Below are 22,828 nucleotides of genomic sequence, written 5' to 3'. Positions count from 1 at the left end.
GGACAACAAAATCCATGGATGCTCAAGTCCCATTAAATATAATGACATAGCAAAATGGTGTCCCTTATAAAAAATGGAAAATCAAGGTTTGATATTTGAAATTTATACTTTTTTAAAAATATTTTTAAACCGTAAATGCTTGAATCCATGTATAAGAAATCTGTGTATAAGAAGGGTCAATTGTACTTGTATTTGTGTGTTTATAATATTCTTGTGAAAGCACAGAACAAATATTTTTGGACAACTCCTCCCAGAGTCTCAGTAACTATGCTGACTGGGGGATTGTAGGAGCTGTATTTTTTTTAAAAAAATGCCCCTTTCTCCACATCTCTGTTAAGAATACTATACAATGAGGCCTATGCATTAACTGGCATTAAGGACACAGCCCCCCCCCCCCCCCCCCAATTGAAGTGGAAAAACCAAAAATAAAGACAACATTTTTTTTACCCAATGGACTTGCTTTAGGAATCTCTTGACTTTCCAGTGCAACTCTGTAGTCAACATCTGCTGGAATTTGACCATAGAAATGTGCTGGATGACCTACAAATGCCTAGAAAAGTATTCTGAAGGTATAGCAAGGGATATAATAGTGCCACTGTATTCTGCCTTGGTCAGGCCTCACCTGGAATACTGTGTCCAGTTCTGGGCACCACAATTCAAAAAGGATGTTGACAGTGTCCAGAGGAGAGCCATAAAAATGGTGAAGCATCTGGAAACCATGCCTTATGAAGAAAGACTTAGGGAGCTAGGTATGTTTAGCCTGGAGAAGAGGCAGTTAAGAGATTATATGATAGCCCTGTTTAAAGGGGTGCCACATTGAGGAGGGAGCAAGCTTGTTTTCTGCTGTTCCAGAGAATAGAACCCGGAACAATGGATGCAAGCTACAGGAAAAGAGATTCCACCTAAACATTAGGAAGAATTTCCTGACAGTAAGAGCAGCTCGATTGTGGAACACAATCCACCAGAGTGTGGTGAAGTCTCCTTCTTTTGAGGTTTTTAAGCAGAGACTGGATGGCCATCTGTCAGGGGTGCTTTGATTGCAAGTTCCTGCATGGCAGGGGTTTGGACTGGATGGACCTTGTGGTCTTTTCCAACTCTATGATTCTCTCTACGAGTCTCTAGGTCCTTCAGCACAACATCTTGCAGAGGTTTCTATGATTCTATGAGGTTGACCATAAAGTTTCACTGGAGGACCTAGAGATTCCTAGAGAGAACATATTAATAAAATCTATGAATAATCAAATCCACAAAAGTCAAAGCTGCAAATGTGGAGAGCTGACTGTAAATGAATACATAAAAACAAGTTAAGCATTTTTTTTCTTTTTTAAAATCTGTACCCTCCCGAAGCACAGAAGTGAGAAACTAATAATAAATAGTAAGAAACTAATGACAGGAATCCACATCAGAACAGACGCTCTGAAATATCTTATGAAGTTATTTGGCTGATATATGGGAAGAATCCAAATGGCAACCTTGAAGGATTATACAGGTCACCTAAATGCCAGAATTCAATGAGCAAGCTGTAGGCAATTTGGAAGGGAATTGCACAGATTTGGGTCTACTGCTGGGAAGACTCTTTCCCCAGTGTGTTCAAACTCTACTTGTTTTAATAAGCACTGGAGACAGAATCTTGAGATATTGGGCATATGGTGGCCATTCTATTGATGAAAATTTCCTCAGTAGCATCTCTAACATTTTATAATTCTATTAAATTTAATATTCAATTTTTTTACAATCCAGTGTTGATGCTTTGCCTTTCCCCCTACGTTCCCCTTGCTCTGTCACAGCATACTTGCACCCTGGCAGTTTATGCCTTCATTCTGCTACTTGCTTCTGTTCACTTTGGCATAGAAGTCCTGATTTTCCATAAGTCTTTACAGACACACAGATGGCCAGCCCTGTTCCTGGCCATTTAGTACAACAGCTGCCGCACACTTCCCACCCGCCTCCCAACTCCTCTGGCCTATTAAGATGGTTGGCTGGGTCAGACTCAGTAATCTGCTGTAATCAGTAATTTCAAAAGAGGAATTTGCAGATCCAGCATTTAAGTGCCAATGTTTTATTCATCCAGTAGGTTTAGTAAATGCACAGAATTTCAAATCCCTTCTTCACACATTCAGTCACAGAACATTTGTGTAGGTGAATGTGGTTTTAATCATGTTCATAGAATCATAGAATCGTAGAGTTGGAAGAGACCACAAGGGCCATCCAGTCCAACCCCCTGCCATGCAAGAAATCTCAATCAAAGCATACCCGACAGATGGCCATCCAGCCTCTGCTTAAAGACCTCCAAAGAAGGAGACTCCACTACACTCCGAGGGAGTTTGTTCCACTGTCGAATAGCCCTTACTGTCAGGAAGTTCCTCCTAATGTTGAGGTGGAATCTCTTTTCATGTAGCTTGCATCCATTGTCCTGGGTCCTGTTCTCTGGAGCAGCAGAAAACAAGCTTGCTCCCTCCTGAATACGACATCCCTTCAAATATTTAAATAGGGCTATCATATCACCTCTTAACCTTCTTTTCCCCAGGCTAAACATCCCCAGCTCCCTAAGTCATTCCTCATAGGACATGGTTTTCATTTTAGTCGCCCTCCCTTGGACACACTCCAGTTTCTCAATGTCCTTTTTGAATTGTGGTGCCCAGAACTGGACACAATATTCCAGGTTGGGCCTGACCAGAGCAGAATACAGTGGCACTATTACTTCTCTTGATCAAGACACTATACTTTTATTGATGCAGCCTAAAATTGCATTGGCCTTTTTAGCTGCTGCATCACACTGTTGACTCATATTCAACTTGTGGTCTACTTCGACTCCCAGAACCCTTTCACATGTATTTTCATTCAGCCAAGTGTCCCCCATCCTATATCTGTGCATTTTATTTTACTGCCCTAAGTGCAGTATCTTACATTTCTCCATGTTGAATTTCATTTTGTTAGCTTTGGCCCAGCTTTCTAGTCTATTCAGGTCATTTTGAATTTTGATCCTGTCCTCTGGACTATTAGTTATTCCTCTTAATTTGGTGTCATCTGCAAATATGATAAGTATGCCCCCAATTCTGTCATCCAAGTCATTCATAAAGATGTTGAATAGCACTGACCCCAGGACAGAGCCCTGTGAGACCCCACTGGTCAATTCTCTCCAGGATGAAAAGGAGCCATTGTTGAGCACCCTTTGGCTTCAGTCAGTCAACCAGTTACAAATCCATGTAACAGTTACTTTGTCTAGCCCACATTTTACAAGCTTGTTTGCAAGAATGTCATGGGAAACCTTGTCAAAGGCCTTACTGAAATCAAGATATACTATATCCACAGCATTCCCTTCATCTAACAAGCTGGTAATTTTATCAAAGAAAGAGATCAGATTTGTCTGGCATGACTTGTTTCTCTGAAACCCATGTTGACTTTTTGTGATTATGGCATTGCCTTCTAGATGTTAACAGACTCTCTGTTTAATGATCTGCTCCAGAATCTTTCCTGGTATAGATGTCAGACTAACTGGACGATAATTGTTGGGATCCTCTTTTTTTCCCCTTTTTGAAGATGGGGACAACATTTGTCTTCCTCCAATCTGCTGGGACCTCTCCAGTTCTCCAGGAGTTTTCAAAGATTATTGCCAATGGCTCCGATATTACATTTGCCACTTCTTTTAATACTCTTGGATGTAGTTCATCTGATCCTGGAGACTTAAATTCATTTAGATTAACAAGGTATTCCTCTACTATCTCTTTACTTATTCTGTGCTGAAATTCACCTATTCTGTCCTCTGCTCCATTATCCTCAGGTTGAGCTCCCTTTGCCTTTTCTGAGAAGACTGAGGCAAAGGAGGTGTTGAGTAATTCTGCATTTTCTCTGTCCCCTGTTAGCATTTTGTCATCTTCTTCATGCAGTGGCCCTACCACTTCCTCCTTCTTCCTTTTGCTGCAGATATATCCAAAAAAGGCCTTTTTATTGTTTTTAACCTCTCTAGAAAGCCTGAGTTAATTCTGTGCTTTAGCTTTTCTGACTTTATCCCTACACATGCCTGCTATTTCTTTGAATTCCTTTTTTGTGATTTCCCCCTTTTTCCATTTCTTATACATGTTCCATTTCAAACTTAGCTCAGTTGAAAGTTCCTTAGTCATCCATCCTGGTTTCTTGAGACATCTCCCATTTTTCTTTCTCACTGGAACTGTTTGAAATTGTGCCTTCTGTATCTCTCTTTGAAAAACTCCTATCCATCCTAAACTCCCTTCTCTTTTAGTATTTCTGAAAATAGGATCACCCTCAATACTTCTCTAAGTTTACTGAAATCCACTCTGCTAAAGTCTAGAATGCATGTTTGACTATGCCTGGCTTCTCCTTTCCACTGTATAACAAACTCTAGGAGAACATGGTCACTTCCACCTAATGATCCCACCACTTTCACCCCATTAACCAAGTCATCCTTGTTGGTTAGGATCAGATCTAAAACAGCTGACCCCCTTGTTGCCTCTTCCACCTTTTGGACAATGAAATTGTTTTCGAGGCAAGTGAGGAATTTGCTAGACCTTGAGGATTTGGCTGAGTTTGACTTCCAGCAAATATCAGCATAGTTGAAGTCACCCATCACTATACATCTCACAAATAACAAAACCAAATAGAATAGATCAAATGAATGAATAGGATTTATACAAATATTGATTCACCATTCAAACACCTGTTCCATGGATCTACTTTAGTTGGGACTATCAATAGGATCGAGGGTTATGGCTGCAACAAAGGACATACCCACTGTTTTTTTGTGGGGTTTTCAGGCCATGTGGCCATGTTCTAGAAGATTTTCTTCCTGACGTTTTGCCAGCATCTGTGGCTGGCATCTTCAGAGAATGCTTGCCTGGAAAAAGTGGGTATATATATATATATATATATATATATATATATACACATACACACACACACACACACACACACACACACACACACTGTGTGAGCCTGGGAATGTGGGAGTGGTTTGCATATATATACCCACTTTTTCCAGGCAAGCATTCTCTGAAGATGCCAGCCACAGATGCTGGCAAAACGTCAGGAAGAAAATCTTCTAGAACATGGCCACATGGCCTGAAAACCCCACAAAAAAACAGTGGGTATGTCCTTTGTTGCAGCCATAACCCTCAATCCTATTGGTAGTCCCAACTAAAGTAGATCCATGGATCTACTAGAACATGGCCACATAGCCCTAAAAACCCACAAAAAACTATGGATGCCAGCCATGAAAGCCTTCGACTTGACATACCCACTGATTTCCTGCATTCTTCAGTTTCACCTGCACTGGAGAAATACTCTACTTTGTCACAACTTCAACTGCTATGGCTCAATGCTATGGAATTCTGGGAACTGTAGTTTTATGAAACATAGAGCCTTCTCTGTTAGAGAGCTCTGATGCCCCAACAAACTACAATTTCCAGAATTCCCTAGCATTGTTCCATGGGGGTTAAAGTGGTGTGAAACTGGTTTATTTGTGCAGTGCAGATGCAGCCTTAGAGAAAAGGTAAAAGACTATGGAGAAGACATATGGAGGCTGACATTATACTTGTAAAGGAGTTATATGCCATCAAGTTGTTTCTGACTTATGGTGACCTTAAGGAGAACTTATCATGGAGTTTTCTTGGCAAGTTTATTCAGAGGGGATTTGCTTTTGCCAAGGAGACATAGCAGTAATTAAAATTATGCCTTGGTAAGAGAATACTGTTGCTATGTGTTAAATTCATCACCCTTTGGCAAGGTTGCTGGAATTAACTACTGCACACTGATTTGGACACAATACAAAATAACTGTGTTTTCATCTGGCCTAATGTTAATTTTCTGGGCACTTCAGATTTTGCTCTGTCCTTTGAAAGAGAACTTTTCAGTCTTCCTAACATGCAAAAGCCATCTCTATTGACCTTGGCAGGAGAAAACACACATGCTCATAGAGTGGTAAAAATTAATAAGGGGTGCCTTATATAAAACAATAAGAGCTAATCTAATGGAAAATTGAAATCATTTGCGGTTCAGTTTCCACCTGCAGAAACAGGCAGCTCCTTCAGTAAATCAGTCAGGCTAGCTCATCCTCTTTGCATGACACAAGGGAAAAGCAAAAGACATTTTGTTCTTTTATAATCAGTGGCAAACATAGTAAAGGACAGCTGGGTAAAATGGAATAAACTTGCAAAAATTGTTCCTCAAAGAATATCTACCAATGTTCTACTACCCATCACCTGTGCATTACACTATGTAAATGAAATCACTTGCAAATTAATCTCTGAGGAATAGGGATGCACTTCTTTGCAAATTTCATTCTCAAAGGAAGGCATGAGTAATTTTTAGCATTTTCCCCCCAGTGTAAGAAAGCCTTGAAAATCAGACAGTTTTCAAATACTGTTTTGCAGAAAACAAAATTTTCTATGCAGCAAACAGCATTTTCTTTGCTGAAAATAATATTTATATGCAGAAATGTTTTTTTCCTCTGAAGAAAATGCTTCTTTCCTGCAAAAACTGATGCTGTAGTAGCAGTGTTGTTCTGTGCAAAATTCACACATTGTATCTTTCAGTAAAACACAGAAAATAAATACTATTTTCTATGCAGAAAATGGTGTTTTCTAATCAGAAATACCTGATGCAAATTTTATACAGAATTAAGTTCCAAACTACAAAGATTATTGTTTGTCCAGGATTATTCTTCTCAAGGTTTCCCAATACTTGAGAAACTGTTAAAAACCATTTTCCAAATATTCTTTCTATCCCTGATCTGCATATTGACTTCCAACGGGTCTCAGGTCACATCACTACTGTCAATTTCCCCATGGACTATAACTTGAACAAGATACACAGGAATGCTTCTAATAAATATTGTTGACATAAGATTTTTTTTAAAAAGCCTGGTTATTTGCAGCACTGTAGAACTGGCAATAAAATAATTTGGCTATTCAATAGAGCATTGGTTGACCTTAACTCTTGTGAACTCTTTTCTTCACTAATATGATCACAAGGAGAATGCAACCTTATGCTTCCATTTTCAACTAACTATAGTTTAGTGTTTTAACAGAACTTGGACAAACTGTTGTTTACTGAAAATAAGCAAACCTATTGTGGCATATGAAGTTAGCTTGTGGTAGGGATATGTGAGCCTGTAGTTACGAACAGAGTTGAGAAGGGACACTAAATAAAGGTTAAAAGAAAATAGAAACAAAATCTTCTCATCTCTTCCTTGTAGCTACATTTGATGAGATGGACAGATACAAAGCTGATTCTCATTCATATAATGCTCAGACATAATTCAGAATTATATCTGAAGCATATCATTGCGAAGAAGGTAATAAGGCAAATAAGTGATAAATGGGGGTAAGCAAGCATTCTTGATTATCTCCACAGACATTTATGCAGTACTCAAAAGTGATGATTCCACATGTCTGGGCATTTGTCTGTTTCCTATAGAAAAGGAGAAGCAAACCTTCCCAGCTATTCCTGAACTCCATCCATACCCTCTGGCTTTTTCCCCTTTGCCATCACAATTGTACCATCTTTGAGCTTTTTCCTTTCTCTATACAGTGGACCTTTGGTATCTGCTGGGTTTTGATTCCAGGACCCTCTGTAGATACCAATATCAAGTTCCATTAAATACAGTGGCATGCTGATGGTGTCTCTTGTATAAAATAGCAAAATCAAGTTTGCTCTCTCTCTCTCTCTCTCTCTCTCTCTATATATATATATATATATATATATATAATATTTTCAAACTCTGGATGCTTGAATATGTGGATAAAAAAATCTGTGGCTATGGAGGGCTTCCATATTCAACTCTTTCCCCTACTCAGCTGCAATTCTCCCCAAACTCTGAGGCTTTTCCTTAACAGATATTCCAGCTATTCAATCTATCCACTTCCTTCTCAACATTTTCCCTTACGTAATCCCATTCTGGTTTAAGGAAAACACCTTTCCTTTTCTCACCTTCTTCTTATCAAAATTCTCTCAGCCCTAAAAGAGCATGACAATATGTCAAGAGCAATAAAAGGATTCTTTTTTAAAAGTGGACACGTATGGATAGGATGTCCCAGACTGCTGCTGCACTGCAGAATTAATGCAGCTTGACACTGCTTTATCTGTCACAACTCCATCCTATGGAATCCTGAGATTTGTTATTTTGAAAACATGCAAATACAGGCACTTCAGTGGGAAGGTAACAGCGTTTTGTGACCACATGATCACGGGGTCATCTTCAGACAACACTGGCTCTTTGGTTTAGTAACAGAAATGAGCACCACCCTCTGCATTTGGTTATGACTAGACATTCATGTCAAGAGTAAACCTTTACCATTACCTTTATGCTACATTGCATTTTTCATCATCATCATTTAACAGCTGTTTAAAAACTTGTTTTAAATTAATATGTTTCAATACTGTATTTTTATCATAATCATTATTATATTTTAACAGGCTTTTAAAAATTGCTTTAAATTGGGTTTTTTGTGTGCTTTCAAGTTATTTCTGACTTATGGCGAAATTAAAACAACCCTATCATGAGATTTTCTTGGTAGGGTTTGTTCAGAGGGGGTTTGCCTTTACCTTCCTCTGAGACTGAGAGTGTGTGACGTGCCCAAGATTACCCAGTGGGTTTCCATGACCGAGCAGGGATTCAAACCCTGGTCTCCTAGAGTCCCAGTCAAACACTTAAACCATTGCACCATGTGGGCTCTCAATTAATGTACTTTAACTTAATATGTTTTAATATGATTTTTTTTTAAAAAAAACATTATTCTGTGTTATTGATGTTTTTAAAGTATTGTGAGCCACCTTGGAGAAAGACTGGATATAAATTAATTAAATAAATATACCTAGATAAAAGGTTAAAACAAAAAAAAAATTGCAAAATATCTTCTTGCATGGGCACAAGGCAAGCTGGACAGAAACGGAAATAGGAGAGGACTGGGCCACAATGATCCCCTCCATCTCCAATATCAAAATATAATAGGAGAAAGGAATACCCTCCCGGCAAAGGTCTTAATGTTGAATGACACATAACTTTAGCCCCTAAATCTGTCTCCCTTGTGGCCATTCAGAAGAGAAGATTGCTACAAGTCTTCACAATTTAACTCCTTGGTTTTAAAAATGTTGATAGGTTTGTTTTAGTGCTTCCATTTGAATCCCCAAAGTTAGAAACCCTGTGGGAAAGAATGTGATTTTGCATGGAAGTGTTATTATTATGAAATTTAAAATGCAAGGGAAACAAAGGAACTAGGCTGGATATTTCCATCTATTTCAAATGCAGGGATCCCTCCACTTTCCCTGAGCCTGTGCCAGGAATTATATTTTGTGACATAATAGTGCCCTCTAGTGCTTTTATTAAGCATGGCCTCTTTAAAATTAGGTGTAATGCTCATAAATGAAAAGAACCACAGGGATAACAGTTGGCTGAACAAAATTGCATTAAGGTGAGTGACCAGCCTTCAAGTCATAGAGAGCCTTTCTGCAGCTTGCCTTCAAAGAAGGGTAAGACTGAGGTGGAATGCCATCTAGGGATGTTTTTTTTATTGCATTTTCCACAATGCCAGAACCAAATACACACACACACACACACACACACACACACACACACACAATAACACCTGATATTAAGGTGAGAGGGTGGCCTGAAGTGGTTGGCCCCAACTCGAATAGACCCACTGAATAAATGATTGAATGGTGGATGCACTATACTTTTGTCAATGCTTTGATTCAATGGGTCTGTTCTAGTTGAGACTACAAACTGGATTCAGATCATGATCAAGAGCTGTGCATAAATATGTGAAATGGGAGATCTGACACTAGTCCAGATCCTATACTGAGTTGTGTAATGTAAAAGTTTCATGGGTGGAATGGTGCTATGTCTGTTATCTCAGTTTTTGCTTCCATTCAGTGTTTAGACTAGTGATGGTGAACCTATGGCACACGATAAATAAATGGGTTTTGGGTTGCAGTTTGGGCACTCGGTCTCTAAAAGGTTCACCATCACTGGTTTAGATACTCTATCCCCTCAACAACCATTTAAAAGCTTGTGGAGAAGAGGGAGAACTGGAGAAGTGCCTGGCTATGTTGCCATACCTTGATGCAGAATGCAGATGATGACATCATTCACTGAGATGTACGCATCATCTGGCTATGAGGGCATGGCCATATGTTTCTCTGATTCCCTTTTCTCTTTGCCACTGGCTGTGGAAATAGGGCTAGCAAAGCAAAATAGGGGGTTAGGTGGGGGCTTTGGTCATTGGAGGGGGAGAAAGAGAATACTAACTTCCATAATGAGCAAAAAGGGAAATATGCAGAGGTACATGGGACTTATACTTATGTATGCCGCAAATAGGATGCTGGTCATTGTGTGCATCATCAAGTTAGATCTGAGCGATGAATCTGCTTGTGGCTAACCTGAAGGTAGGCAGCGACATGAGGTCAAAATGAAGAAATCATCCCCCCATAGGAATTCTACCAACCAAGTGAAATTTTCCTCTAGTTTCCAAATTTCTAGTATCACAGTAATTTAAAATATCACTTTACCATTAAGAAAGGGATTTGTACTTTGGTGAAGTATTCAGCCTCACCAAACTTCAGATCCCAGGATCTTGTAGGATAGAGTCATAGCAGTTAAAGTGGTGTCAAACTGCTTTAAATCTGCAGTGTGGCTCTACCCCATGTAGGATCATGGTCTATAGGTGGTGTTAGTGATGGTTAACAACAACACTACATTAAAGGTATAAAAGGCATTTAACCAAATGCATGTGCACTAGTGTGAACATTTAAATTCTGGCTGGGAGCATCCAAAAGTGCTGCTGTTTATAATTGGCCAGGAAGTACAAAGCACAGCTGAACGCAGCTTGAATCCCTAGCAATTAATATTTTCTGACACAGAAACTTAAGATGTGGGGATACTATTTTTAGAGTCACGTTTCTGATCACAGTGACAATTTACATGATACAAAATAATATAAGGAATCTTAGATAAAGCTGAAACAAAGTGCCAAGGTCAGCTCTTTAGTTGAAAAGCTGGTTTGTTTTAAAAAAAAACAAACCACAAAGCTTAGGGATGGCTATACATGGAAGGATAACATATTTGATGTTGCTGGTTTTTACCCTATCAGTAGCATGCTAAGAAAAAAAGTCCATTAAAAAAACCTGGTGTCCTTCACCTCTGTGTAAGAAAAAAGTTCTGTCAGGACTATCGCTAAGCATCTATATGCTCTGGATAGTTAGGGCCTAAATCTGTACTGCAGAAATAATGCAGTTTGATACTGTTTTAACTGCCATGACTCAATTTTGGGATTATGGTATTTTTAAGCTTTTGTATGTTTTTAATCTTAGGGGCTGGTCAGATGAGGGTAAAGGGGCGGATAGATACACTCAGAAAAAGGAGATGTGAAACATGGCTCCTGTTTCTGCTGCTGCCAAGGTGCCATTAGCGCCCTGGAGCAGTGCGGTGATGTCAGTTGTGCACTGCGCCATTTGGATGGGGTGCACAATGCACGTCTGAAGGCCCATGCACCAAAATGTTGCTGGGAAAGCACCATAGGGCTCTGCTCTCCCGAGCCCTTAAATTGGCTCCAGGATGACGCTTATTGCCCATCTGTATTGGGCCTTAATTTTATATTATTTTAACTAGGGTATTTTAATTGTTTTTTTAAAATGTTTTTAAAGTACAGCGCACCTGAACCATATGTGGGCTTATCATATGCAGACTTAAAGTCACGTGGATGGCGAGCCCCAATATGGTGAATGGGGTGCGTGCCCATAGCATACGCCATGGCATGCACTGTGGGGGCACAGCCCATTCAAATGAATGGGGCTTGATTATAGGCGAAATTTGCCTTACACAATGGATCCTTTGCATAAGGTGAGGGTGCACTATATTTTTATCTTGTGAGATGCCTTAGGTCATTTTTTGGGAGAAAGGTGGCATAAAATTGAAATAAATGAATAAAATGTGTCAAGTTACAGCTGACTATAAATTAGCACAACCAAGACTGTGTCTGCTGTAGAACAGTAGCTCACTATATTTGTTTTTGGGCTTGGGCCTGCTTCCCACTCTTGAATCTTGGCTTTCTTTATGGGCTCTTCTCTTTGGTTGCTCTCTGACTGCTTTTGATCTTGTGTATATTTGCCTCTTGTGCCTAGACCCTGGATTGCTTTGACAACTCATTTCTTCTTCTTGTTCCTCTCTCTATTTTCCTGCTTTGATTCTTCCTTTGTTAGTTTCTCAAGCTAAGTATATATTCTCTTGGGCACTGGCCACCCTGAAACAGGACACCAACCATAGAATAGCTAATCATATATTAGTGCCATTCCCTTTGATGAGTAATACTGGCTAATATTGGGAGAAAAGCTAGGGACAGACAAGTCTGTTTCAGTTTTTATGACTTACTGAAGCAAAAGTCCCTTCCACCCAATTTCTCCACCTTGTGTGACAAGTTGGGAGGGAATGGAAGAATAAGGTGGCAACACTATGCCTGTGCAGTAGCAACCAGAGCCTGCAGGACAGGATGAGGCTTCTGAAAGTTCCAGTCTTCTGGCATAATTTCTTACTTCTTTGCCACCGTTACATTTTAACCTACCTATTGTCCTGTGATGAAGGAAAAAATCTAGGATTTACTGCTTCAACTGTCCCAGCTGGCTGGGACAGTTTTTAATCTCATCAATCTGGGATTTTCCAGGCTCCCCCCAGCCTGCAACCCTACCCAGGGACCACCTCCTGAGACATTACAAGGTGCTGTCCTTAAAAGTCCTTCCTCCATACCAACTGCCTTTCCTGCACCCTGTAGAGGGAGCAAAGAGCAGCTAGCATCTGCTGACTTAATCCCTCCTCCTGCACTCTGTTTTTTTCGTAAGCTTGAGGACAAGGAAAATTAACAATAGTAAACCACTCATATAAAGCAGCATGTACAGTAAGTACGTAAGTAAGTAAAATTAGCTTACTTGCTAATTAGCTTACTTGCTGTTCACCGCTATGATCTTTGGAATAGCGGTATATAAATAAAACAAATTATTAATTATTAAAATAGTCTGAGATGTTGGCCCTGAAATTTCTGGGCCTGGGATAGCCCTGATGTGGCAACCCTACTTAGCAACTCAGAGGAAATTTCTTTCTTTAACTCCACTGATACACTCAGTGAGAGCTGTTCAACAGTGTAACATGCTGCCTCGGGGCATGGTGGAATCTCCTTTGGAGGCTTATAAACAGAGGCTGGATAGCCATCTACTGTATTGGGAGTGTTTTGATTGTGTATTCCTGCATGGCAGGGGGTTGTACTGGATGGCTATTGTGGTCTCTTCCAATCCTATGACTATGAACCAAGGGGGAGGAAGTAGTTATGCCTGAATAAGCAACAAATGGGCATGGGAGGTAAGGATGAAAAGAAAACATACAAATTTTGAGTAAATACTCACTAATTTTACAAAATTTGGTCTTGAGGGTTGTTCGTGGCCCATAGATCAAACTTTCCCCACCTTTAGAAGTCCTGGGGGAGGGATCAAGCTGTATGGCCAGAGTTTTGGAAAGTTATTTTTTGGACAACATTTCCCTAGATAGCATGGCTACATTCCTGGGAGCTGTATCAATCACAATTTATTCTTGAACCAATAGATGATTGAGAAGCTTTTAATGCTGTTTCTAAACAACAATATGATCATTATCTTGAGAATTCCACCATGCTTTATTTGGAGATTTAGGGATTCTGGGAGTAGGACTCTTGATTTCATTTCTGGATGGAAATGTTGCTTTCCTGAGGAATGCCTGTCATTACTTGCCCCTGACTTGCTCTGCTAGAACCAATCTTGAATTTGAACATTTGAACAGATGTGTTCTTTTTTGCAAGCTTTTCAGCTTGAATGCTTTTTTTCTTGCCCATACAAATATTTGAGTTACTTCAAATGTATCCCATGATCACTGACCACAGCAGTTGAAGTATTAGCCAGGTGTTGTATCCAAAGCCTCTCTAAAATGCAGGTAATGCTTGTTCACTGTACAAAGGAATGCAATTCTCAGAAAGACAATAGGAACAGGCTACCTTGCAGATAACTGCCAGAAACAATATGCTGCAGCCACGGATACTTATGATTGTCTTTACACATGTGTCTTTTTGACAAATGAGGGACTGGAAACAAATACTGGATGCAGCACTACAGAATTATGCTTCTTTTACCTGCAGCAAAAAGAGCTGATCCAAAGAATATCAAACTCTTCCTTGCTCACATCAGTTTCATTGGAGGGTGCATAGCAGAATTTATTAATTATGTGTTATCCATTTCCCTCTTAATAGATAGCCCATCAAAGATTGTTGTATAGAACTCATATAAGCTTACAGACTGTGTGCTACTGAAGGCAGCTCAATGTGGAATATATATTTTAGAGATCTGCAAGACATATCTACTTTTAAGGAGCCAGTCTATCTTCTTGGACTATTATTCCTGCAATGAGCATTGTCACTTACTTTTGAGATCAAGGTTTCTTGCTCCCGCTGTGCTCTGTGTGGTGATTTTTGTGTCAATCTTCACTGTATGGAGGTTATTGGTGTCCCGCGATATCATCACATTATGCCACTGGTTGTCATTCAGGGGCTTATTGGAACTGCCCTTAATAAGATTTGCACCATTTCCCAGATCAAACACGTAGTGTAAATACCTGAAAATAGGGAACAAACGTAGCCAAGATTTATTTTTAAAAACTGAACAAGAAAGACCGATGAAACAGTTAGCTCTTAATTTTTACCCAGGCTTTATTTAGAGCAGAGGTGGGATGGTTTACTTTTTGGTTTTAAAAAGGTATATATTGGGACTAAAATGTTGGTGGAAGTGGGGCAAAAACATAGCAAAAATGCCTCACATTCTCTGGTGTCATTTTTAGATAGGGGCGGATGGGGCTTTAGAGATTTTGTTTCTAAGTTGTTTCTGATCATGAATAATTAAAATCATGCTCTTGAGAATCTTTGCCAAAATAGCATTGCCAGATTCACAATATGTAGAGATGATCTCTCTCACCAACTCTATATACAGTGGGTCCTTGGAATCTGCTGGTGCTCAGTTTCAGGAATCCATGGATACTCAAGTTCCATTATATCCTATGGTGTAGTAAACTGGTGACCCATATATAAAATGATTAATCAATGTGCACACATGGTATATAATGATATATATTCAGTTTTCATATAATTTAATATTAGTTTAATATTGTCGAGAGAAGGAAGAGGCTTTGCCTCTACTCCGTTCAGCCTTCCTCACTTACTCTGTTTCTGTCATCCAGGTATGAACAAACAATATTTTTTTGATCAACTCTTAGGAAATTTAGTTTTCTGGATTACAACTCCCAGGATCCTCCAGAGAGGTTGAGGATTCTTTGAGAAGCATTCCAAAAAGAAAGTTACTTAAGATCTGGTGTAGAAACTAAGCTGAAGTTTTGCCCTCCTTGAAATCATTGGAAAATCCACCCCTTTTTTAAAAAATTGGGTGATCCCCCCTCCCCGATTTTAGCTAGACACCAGAGAAGCCATGTCACAATGCTACATCTAGGCTTAACTTCTAGTATTCAACTAGAGACCATATTCCAAAAAGGACAAAATGTGTCCCAGAAGAAATGTGACAGCTGCACATGCTGCCTGAATTTAAAACAGCATTAAAGACCAGTATCTTCCAGCAAGCTTACTAGATGATTTTTAAATTGTGAATTTCAAATGATAAATTTTAGATGTGGATTGTTTTAATATGTGTATATCTTATTTGCCCCTTTAAACTAATGTATATTTTAACTGATGTGTTTTAACTGATGTTGTTTGTTTCTTAATTGTAGTTGTTCCCTGCTTAGAACTATGGGGAGGGACAAGTAAGAAATATCATCATCATCATCATCATCATCATCATCATCATCATCATCATCCCGGGGGCATAGCTATAATACATATCTAAATCCATAATATAATATGTATATAGTATACATATCCCATATCTATAATATAATAATCTCTTTATAAATGTAAGAAGGGCCTATGTTGGGTGTTCCTTTGATGCTCCAGGCTTCAAGCCAAGATACTTGCTTTGATTATGTCAAGGAATAGCACTTTTCAGAGGGGGGAAAAATCTCTAAAATTCTTGCTTTCTTCAGAGAATAGTCAATCCTTGGGGCTCCTACATTGGAATTTATTATTTGCCCTTAGAATTTTCAAGCAGAGTCATTGCCTGACTGCTTCAGAGGACACTGACCCTCTTTGCTTTCTCAAATTCTGTTCTATCAAACCTTTTCACAGAAGGACCCTCATACCATACAGCAGTCACTTCTGGAAGCAGAGTTTCAACAGCAAACCTCTTACAAGCGTATAACATATCCAGAAAGGTTCTGGGACAGGCATTGTCTATCAGTAATGGTGCCTCCCTGGGCCACTTTCCACAGACTCGCCTTGCAGCAGCCATAGTAATCAGCCATTTAATTTACCATAATATCATTGGCATTGTGTTGTTCCAGTTCATTGTAACTAAAAGCCATTTTGATTTGTCAGAAGGCCCCAAAGTAATAGGAAATTAAATTGGCTGCTTTGTACTACTCTCCAAAAGCAATATACTTTCCAACTTTTCACAGGCTGTAACCTGAAATAGGGGAGAGCAAAATGAGGACATGCCCCTAAATAAGAATTCTTCCCCCGATGAAATTTTCCTTTAGTCTCAGTTTTACTGGGTTGGAAAAAATAATTTCATTTTTGAGAGGATTTCTTTTGACAAAAATATGTTTTGTCATAGGGTGGTGTATTTGTACTGACCTTTTTGTTCTGTTCTTTTTGTGTTGGTGTTAGAAGTAAACTAAAAAAAATCATTTTTAAAAAAAATCTGTTGGTCTCTAAATTTCTACCATTGCAATAATACTCTATGTGAGGATTTAGAAATACAATTTAGGCATCCAGAGAAAAGGGTCAGACAAAGGAAGCAATGGAATGTGTACTAGGTGTAAATGATTTTCAGTGTCTTGCTGTCTGCAGTGCTAGAATTTTTCAGACTAAAGAAAAACTAAATTGGATTATTTTTTGGGGGAGGCAATGTTGTCATTTTGTCTCCTCCCTCAACTATATCCTGGGCCCATGATACATCTATGTGGTAAAAATAATGCAGTTTGAGACAACTTCAATTAATGTAGCACAATCCCATGGAATCCTGGAATTTACAAGGTGTGTAGCTTTCTCTGTCTAAGAGGGCTGGTGTCTCGCTAAACTACAAATCCCAGAATTCTGCAGAATGGAGCCATGGCAGTTAACGTGATGTCAAACTGTATTATTTCTATAGTGTAGATGCACGCTCAGCCATCATCATCCAACCTTTCCTTTCAAACATATAATATTATAAAAAGATGAGAATAAGGAACATATAAGGTAACTTGAGAGACAGTATCTCAGCTAAATATTGTTTAGCTAAAAGAAAAATAAAAGAAAAAGACTTAAATCCTGTTTGGTAGTCTTAATATCAGTAGGCCCATTGGATAAATTGTTGAACAGAGAGTCAACACTTATATAGATCCCAATGCTTCAATGGGCCTATTGTAGTCATGACTACTAACAAAACCCAGGCCGAAATGTTGTGAGCTGCTAGTGAGGTAACAGTATGGGAAGCACCATAGCCCTCAATCTAGATATGTAAAATTGATTGTGCAGATTTGCGCACAGGTAATGTTAGTTGGGCTTATGTTGGGTGTTCCTTTGATGCACAGCTATAATGGATTTTTCCAGGCTTCAAACCAAGCTGCTTGCTTTGAGGGTGTAAAAATCTTGTTGGATTGGACTAAACATCAATCTAGGCAAATTTGCTGCTTCTGAACACAGGGCAGGTAGCTGTGAGTTGCATACACACCCTTTGACTAACTCAACCACGATAAAGTCATTCCCATCCCCGCTGTTGTAGAGTATTAACCCATCCAATGATGTCGTTTTGAACTGGAAAAATAGGTGCATAGAAGTATAAGCTTGCAATGTGGCAAGGGCAACATAGCTGGCTTTGGTCTTAAAGGTGACTGGATCAGCGATGATGTTCCTGAAGCCAAACCGAGCATTTAGCTCACAGTAATCAATATCCCCATTTTTGCACAAGTCAATGTATGCCATGCCATTAAAAGTGAGACTTTGCAGATGACCAATGAAGTTGGAAGGGACTGAGGACAGATAGCGACGTTCTGTTATGATTCCTGTCTCTATGTTGTGGAATTCCAGTCTTGTATGATCCCCAGCCATTTGACCTTTAAAGGAAAATAGGTTGTGAGAAGTTAATATAGCAAACATAAACACTAATACTTATTTCCTACGGTCTCTTGTATAAGAATGATTCAACCACCTCTGTAGGTGATCCAACTATCTACTGGATGTAGAAAGCAAATCTTCCTTCTGCATTACTGATGGGATGGATTTTATGTAGCGTCGGGAAGATTCTTTATGCAAATATCATGGTAGACATTCTTGCTTATAATTTATGTTAGACCACAGCTTAACTTTATGGATAACACAATGCACTTACTGAAATAACACACGAACAAATATATCAACATTTAAAACAATTGAAACTAGCACAGTGGAAATACCATAAAAATGCAAGAGGAAAGGCAACAACTCAAATTCAGCACAGGCCACCCTAAAAACTAGGGACTGATATAAATTGATCTTTCATGAGCATTTGGTTTGAGCAAACATAAGCTTGAAAGCACTTCCAACAGTGCTTGTGTCAAGACGCCTCTTATACCCTACTAGCTGCTGTGCTAACTTCAAAGTAGAAGACACAATGCGACTGAAGCATTCTTCCACATCTAGGAATGGAAGAGAATTGATGTCCACTTTTTTCAAAGTATAACTTTTGAATATATGAAAATACCTGGGTTTCAGTAGATAACACATGAGAGAACTCTGTAAGTTTAGGATATGATTCTTTGGGGCTTTCAAAATTCTTAAAATGAGCCTTATTAAGTTTTAATTGTGTTGTTTGACTTCATATTTAAACTATCATAGATCCCATTTAGATGGGCAAGATGTTAAACTCATACATATATTCTTATATAGAATCATAGAGTTGGAAGAGACCGCAAGGGCCATCCAGTCCAAGCCCCTGCCATGCAGGAAATCTAAATTAAAGCATCCCTGGCAGATGGCCATCCAGCCTCTGTTTAAAGACCTCTAAGGAAGGAGACTCCACTACACTCCGAGGGAGTTTGTTCCACATTTGGATCTTACTAGATATAGGCTAAGATTGGTATGTTAACATGGGACAATTTTCTCAGCAATATAGAGGAAAGACATTTATAAGCAATTTCTGCCAGCCTGGCAGTCCAGGGTTGGGGTAAATTAGTAAACTTTCTACAGAAATTACCCAGCCATACCAGTTCAATTCACTGGACCCAATCAAAAAGGACGTTCCCAGTAAGGCTGACCTACACAGACTTCATCAATTCTACTTTTCTGCCTGCTGCCTCTAGGGCAATTTTGTAATTTCAGCCCTCTTAAAGTTAGTGATGTGCATAGTCCTCCTGCTGCTGAATACTGTTTGTCTCCTCCCCCCTGCTCCTGGCACAGGACAGGATAATTCTTTAGAACTACCATCTATAGCAACAACAGTGGAAAGACTAAAAGGTGGCATGGTTTGGCCAATGATTTTGTTCCTTCAAAACCCATCATTTTGAGTTGGAAAAGCTCAAGCTGTTTGATAGTGGGAAACTCCCTGTCAGAGAGTGGTGGAGTCTCCTTCTTTGGATGGAGACAGAGGCTGGATGGCCATCTGTTGGGAGTGCTTTGATTGTATATTCTTGCATGGCAGGGGGTTGGACTGGATGGCCCTTGGAGTCTCTTCCAACTCTATGGGGATTATCACACAGGAGGCTTACTGTGGTTAAAACACAGGTAAAATGCAATAGCCGGTCACACTTCTGAAGCATCACTGAAGCGTCCCCTCTCTCCTTCCGTCAGCAAAGCGTTCATGGAGCAGCCATTTCTTTAATAACGAAAATTTCCATTATGAGTGTTTTACTGCTGTTTTAACCACGGTAAGCTTGGATATGATAATCTCCTATGATTCTATGATTCTCAAGAACTTTGAACTCAGCTAGAATCTGTACAGTGTTCTGAAGCCAAAGTTGTTGTTCTCTTTTTCAAACCAATGTGTGAATTTCAGCCAGCATAATTGCTTTGATTCCTGGCCATTTGTTCTATATCTACACAAACTTTTGGTCTCTGTCCTTTTTCTCTTTCTGCCATTCTCTTCAACTTCTCACTTTCTAAACACCAATCTTCCTAGAACATTTTTTTTGCTTCACTTTCTTATGGAACTCCCTCTTGCCATAACCATCCTTAGGACTGAAGCAGATTTTTTAAATCAAATTAATAGGGGAAAAAAACAGTGACCTTTAGGATCCATGCAACTCAACCACTGACAATCCAAACTTCTGACTCTTGAGTTCTTTCTGAAAGGTTGACAGCTGAGCCAATCACAGCCATGGCCTTCACTGCTACCACCACCACCACTCTTACATCACTGCTTCAGACTATAATAAATGCATCCCTTAAAGAGGGGAAATTTCCATCAGCACTTAAGCATGCAGTGGTTAAGCCACACTTAAACCCTCTCTAGATCCCCTGATAGCAAAGAGACTGGCCTATAGTTATTCCCTATCATTTTTGGGCAAAGTGATTGAGAGGGCAGTCGCCTTCCAACTCCAGACTGTCTTGGATGAAGCCGATTATCTGGACCCATTTCAAACTGACTTTAGGGCGTGATACGGAGTTGAAACTGACATGGTCGCCCTAGTCGATGATCTCCGTCTGGACATCGACAGGGGAAGTGTGGCCCTGTTGGTGCTCTTAGACATCTCAGCAGCATTCGATACCATTGACCATGGTATCCTTCTGGAGCGCCTGAGGGAGCTAGGTACTGGGGGCACTGTGCTCCAGTGGTTCCGTTCCTATCTCTCGGGCAGATTCCAAATGGTGATGCTGGGGGACAGTTGTTCTCGCAAAAGGGAACTGACATCTGGTGTCCCTCAGGGCGCTATTCTGTCCCCATGCTTTTTAACATTTACATGAAGCCGCAGTGAGAGATCATCTGAAGATATGGGGTGCGGTGTTATCAATATGCCAATGATACCCAAATTCACTTCTCTATGTCTCTGACTGCTGCAGTGACTAGGGATGGCATCTCTCCTCTGAATGCTTGCCTTGAGTCTGTAATGGGCTGGATGAGGGGAAACAAACTCAAGCTGAATCCAGAGAAAATGGAGGTACTTGTGATAGGCACCTGAAGTCCAGACAGGGAAATTTGCCACCCAGTCCTGGACGGGGTCACACTTCCCCTAAAGGACAAAGTTCGCAGTTTGGGAGTACTCCTGGACTCATCCCTACAGTTATCATCTCAAGTAGATGCGATGGCCAGGAGTGCTTGGTACCAGCTTTGGCTGATACGCCAACTGTGCCCCTGTCTGGACCGAAAGGACCTTGAAACTGTAGTACACGCACTGGTAACCTCTCGTTTAGATTACTGTAATGTGCTCTACATGGGGCTACCTTTGTACCAAGTTCGGAAGCTTCAGCTAGTCCAAAATGCCGCAGCCAGATTGGTCACTGGTACCTCAAGGTCAGACCACATAACACCTGTATTAAAATCCTAACACTGGCTGCCAATTAGCTTCTGGGCTCAATACAAAGTGTTGGTTATCACCTATAAAGCCCTACATGGCTTGGGCCCGAGTTACTTAAGGGAACACTTCTCCTGACATAATCCGCCCCGCACTCTCAGAACATCTGGGAAGAATCTACTTGAACACCCAAAGGTGAGATTAACATCTACTCACCAGAGAGCATTCTTGGCTAGGGCCCCAACGATTTGGAACAACCTTCCGGAAGAGCTTCGACTCATTCCCACCTTGGACGCCTTCAAAAAGGCACTGAAAACATACCTCTTCCGGCAAGCATACCCTCCTGATCTTTTATAGATTCAGCAAGTTCGCTACTTCCTGATCAGGAGTCTACCTCAGGCTGTGATAAATTTTTGTATTGTACCAATTGTTTTTAGATGAGATATGTTTATATTGTGATTTTAAATAACTGTTATTAGTATCATTGTGTTTGTATAATTCTCCCTCAATCCATTGGGAGAGGCAGGACAATATAAATAAAATTGTTGTTGTTGTTGTTGTTGTTGTTATTATTATTATTATATACTGTATGGAACTTTCTAATAATAAATGTTCATTATGCCTTATTACCTGTCATGGCTTGTTGGTCATCCACCATTAATTTTAAACTTTTTCCTCTTCGAACCACACGCACTGTGTGCCATTCATTGTCATTGAGGTTATAGCCAGCAAAAAGGGTTTCTGGACCTTTGCCTGTAGGGTATGCCAAACAATTATTATGGAATCTTTAAAACAGTCTATATGTGAACCTCACAGAGAGAAAGAAAGAGTAAGAGAAAGAAAGACAGAAATTGAAAGAAGAACAAAAAAACAGAAGAGAAAGAGGTACTGGTGCAAATATATTATAAAACGTCTTCAAAAGACCATGAAGGAGGAAGGATATGCAGATTTTAAATGACAGATACACCATTTTAACAATATTTGCAAGTAATATTTCAAAAAATGGGTGGAGTTGGTGAACTGAATTTTCATAAATGGGCACAGTCAATATAGAGATAGGCATTGTCAGTGTCAGAGGTTTACACAGGTTACATCTTTTCATAAAGGCGCTAATAAAATATTAATAACCTTCAAAATTAATCTCAGGTTGGAGATGGATGATTGTTTTCGAAAGTGATATTACAGAAGCATCTTTGCTCCTGGTGTGGTAACTCAGTAATTTTATTGTATTAAGAC

At 39.7% G+C, this 22,828-nt stretch overlaps 1 protein-coding gene across 29 annotated transcripts in view; it reads right to left on the bottom strand.

Annotated features, from left to right (window-relative positions):
• Positions 1-22,828, bottom strand: part of NRXN1 (neurexin 1) — a 1,287,731-nt gene that overhangs the window by 629,217 nt on the left and 635,686 nt on the right. For all 29 annotated transcript variants that reach the window (XM_089528929.1, XM_089528930.1, XM_089528947.1 and 26 more), the window contains 3 exons: positions 22,223-22,345; positions 17,839-18,220; positions 14,448-14,638 (listed from right to left, as the gene is read on the bottom strand). In XM_089528929.1, the coding sequence (XP_089385055.1) occupies positions 14,448-14,638; positions 17,839-18,220; positions 22,223-22,345 (696 nt within the window). The remainder of the gene's footprint in view (positions 1-14,447; positions 14,639-17,838; positions 18,221-22,222; positions 22,346-22,828) is intronic.

This window comes from Sceloporus occidentalis, unplaced genomic scaffold (assembly GCF_023333645.1).
Source record: "Sceloporus occidentalis isolate IW3139 unplaced genomic scaffold, rSceOcc1.0.p SCAF_6, whole genome shotgun sequence".
Lineage (NCBI taxonomy): Eukaryota > Metazoa > Chordata > Lepidosauria > Squamata > Phrynosomatidae > Sceloporus > Sceloporus occidentalis.
The sequence above is the reverse complement of the archived record's forward strand: the minus strand, read 5'-3'. Positions and strand labels throughout refer to the sequence as shown.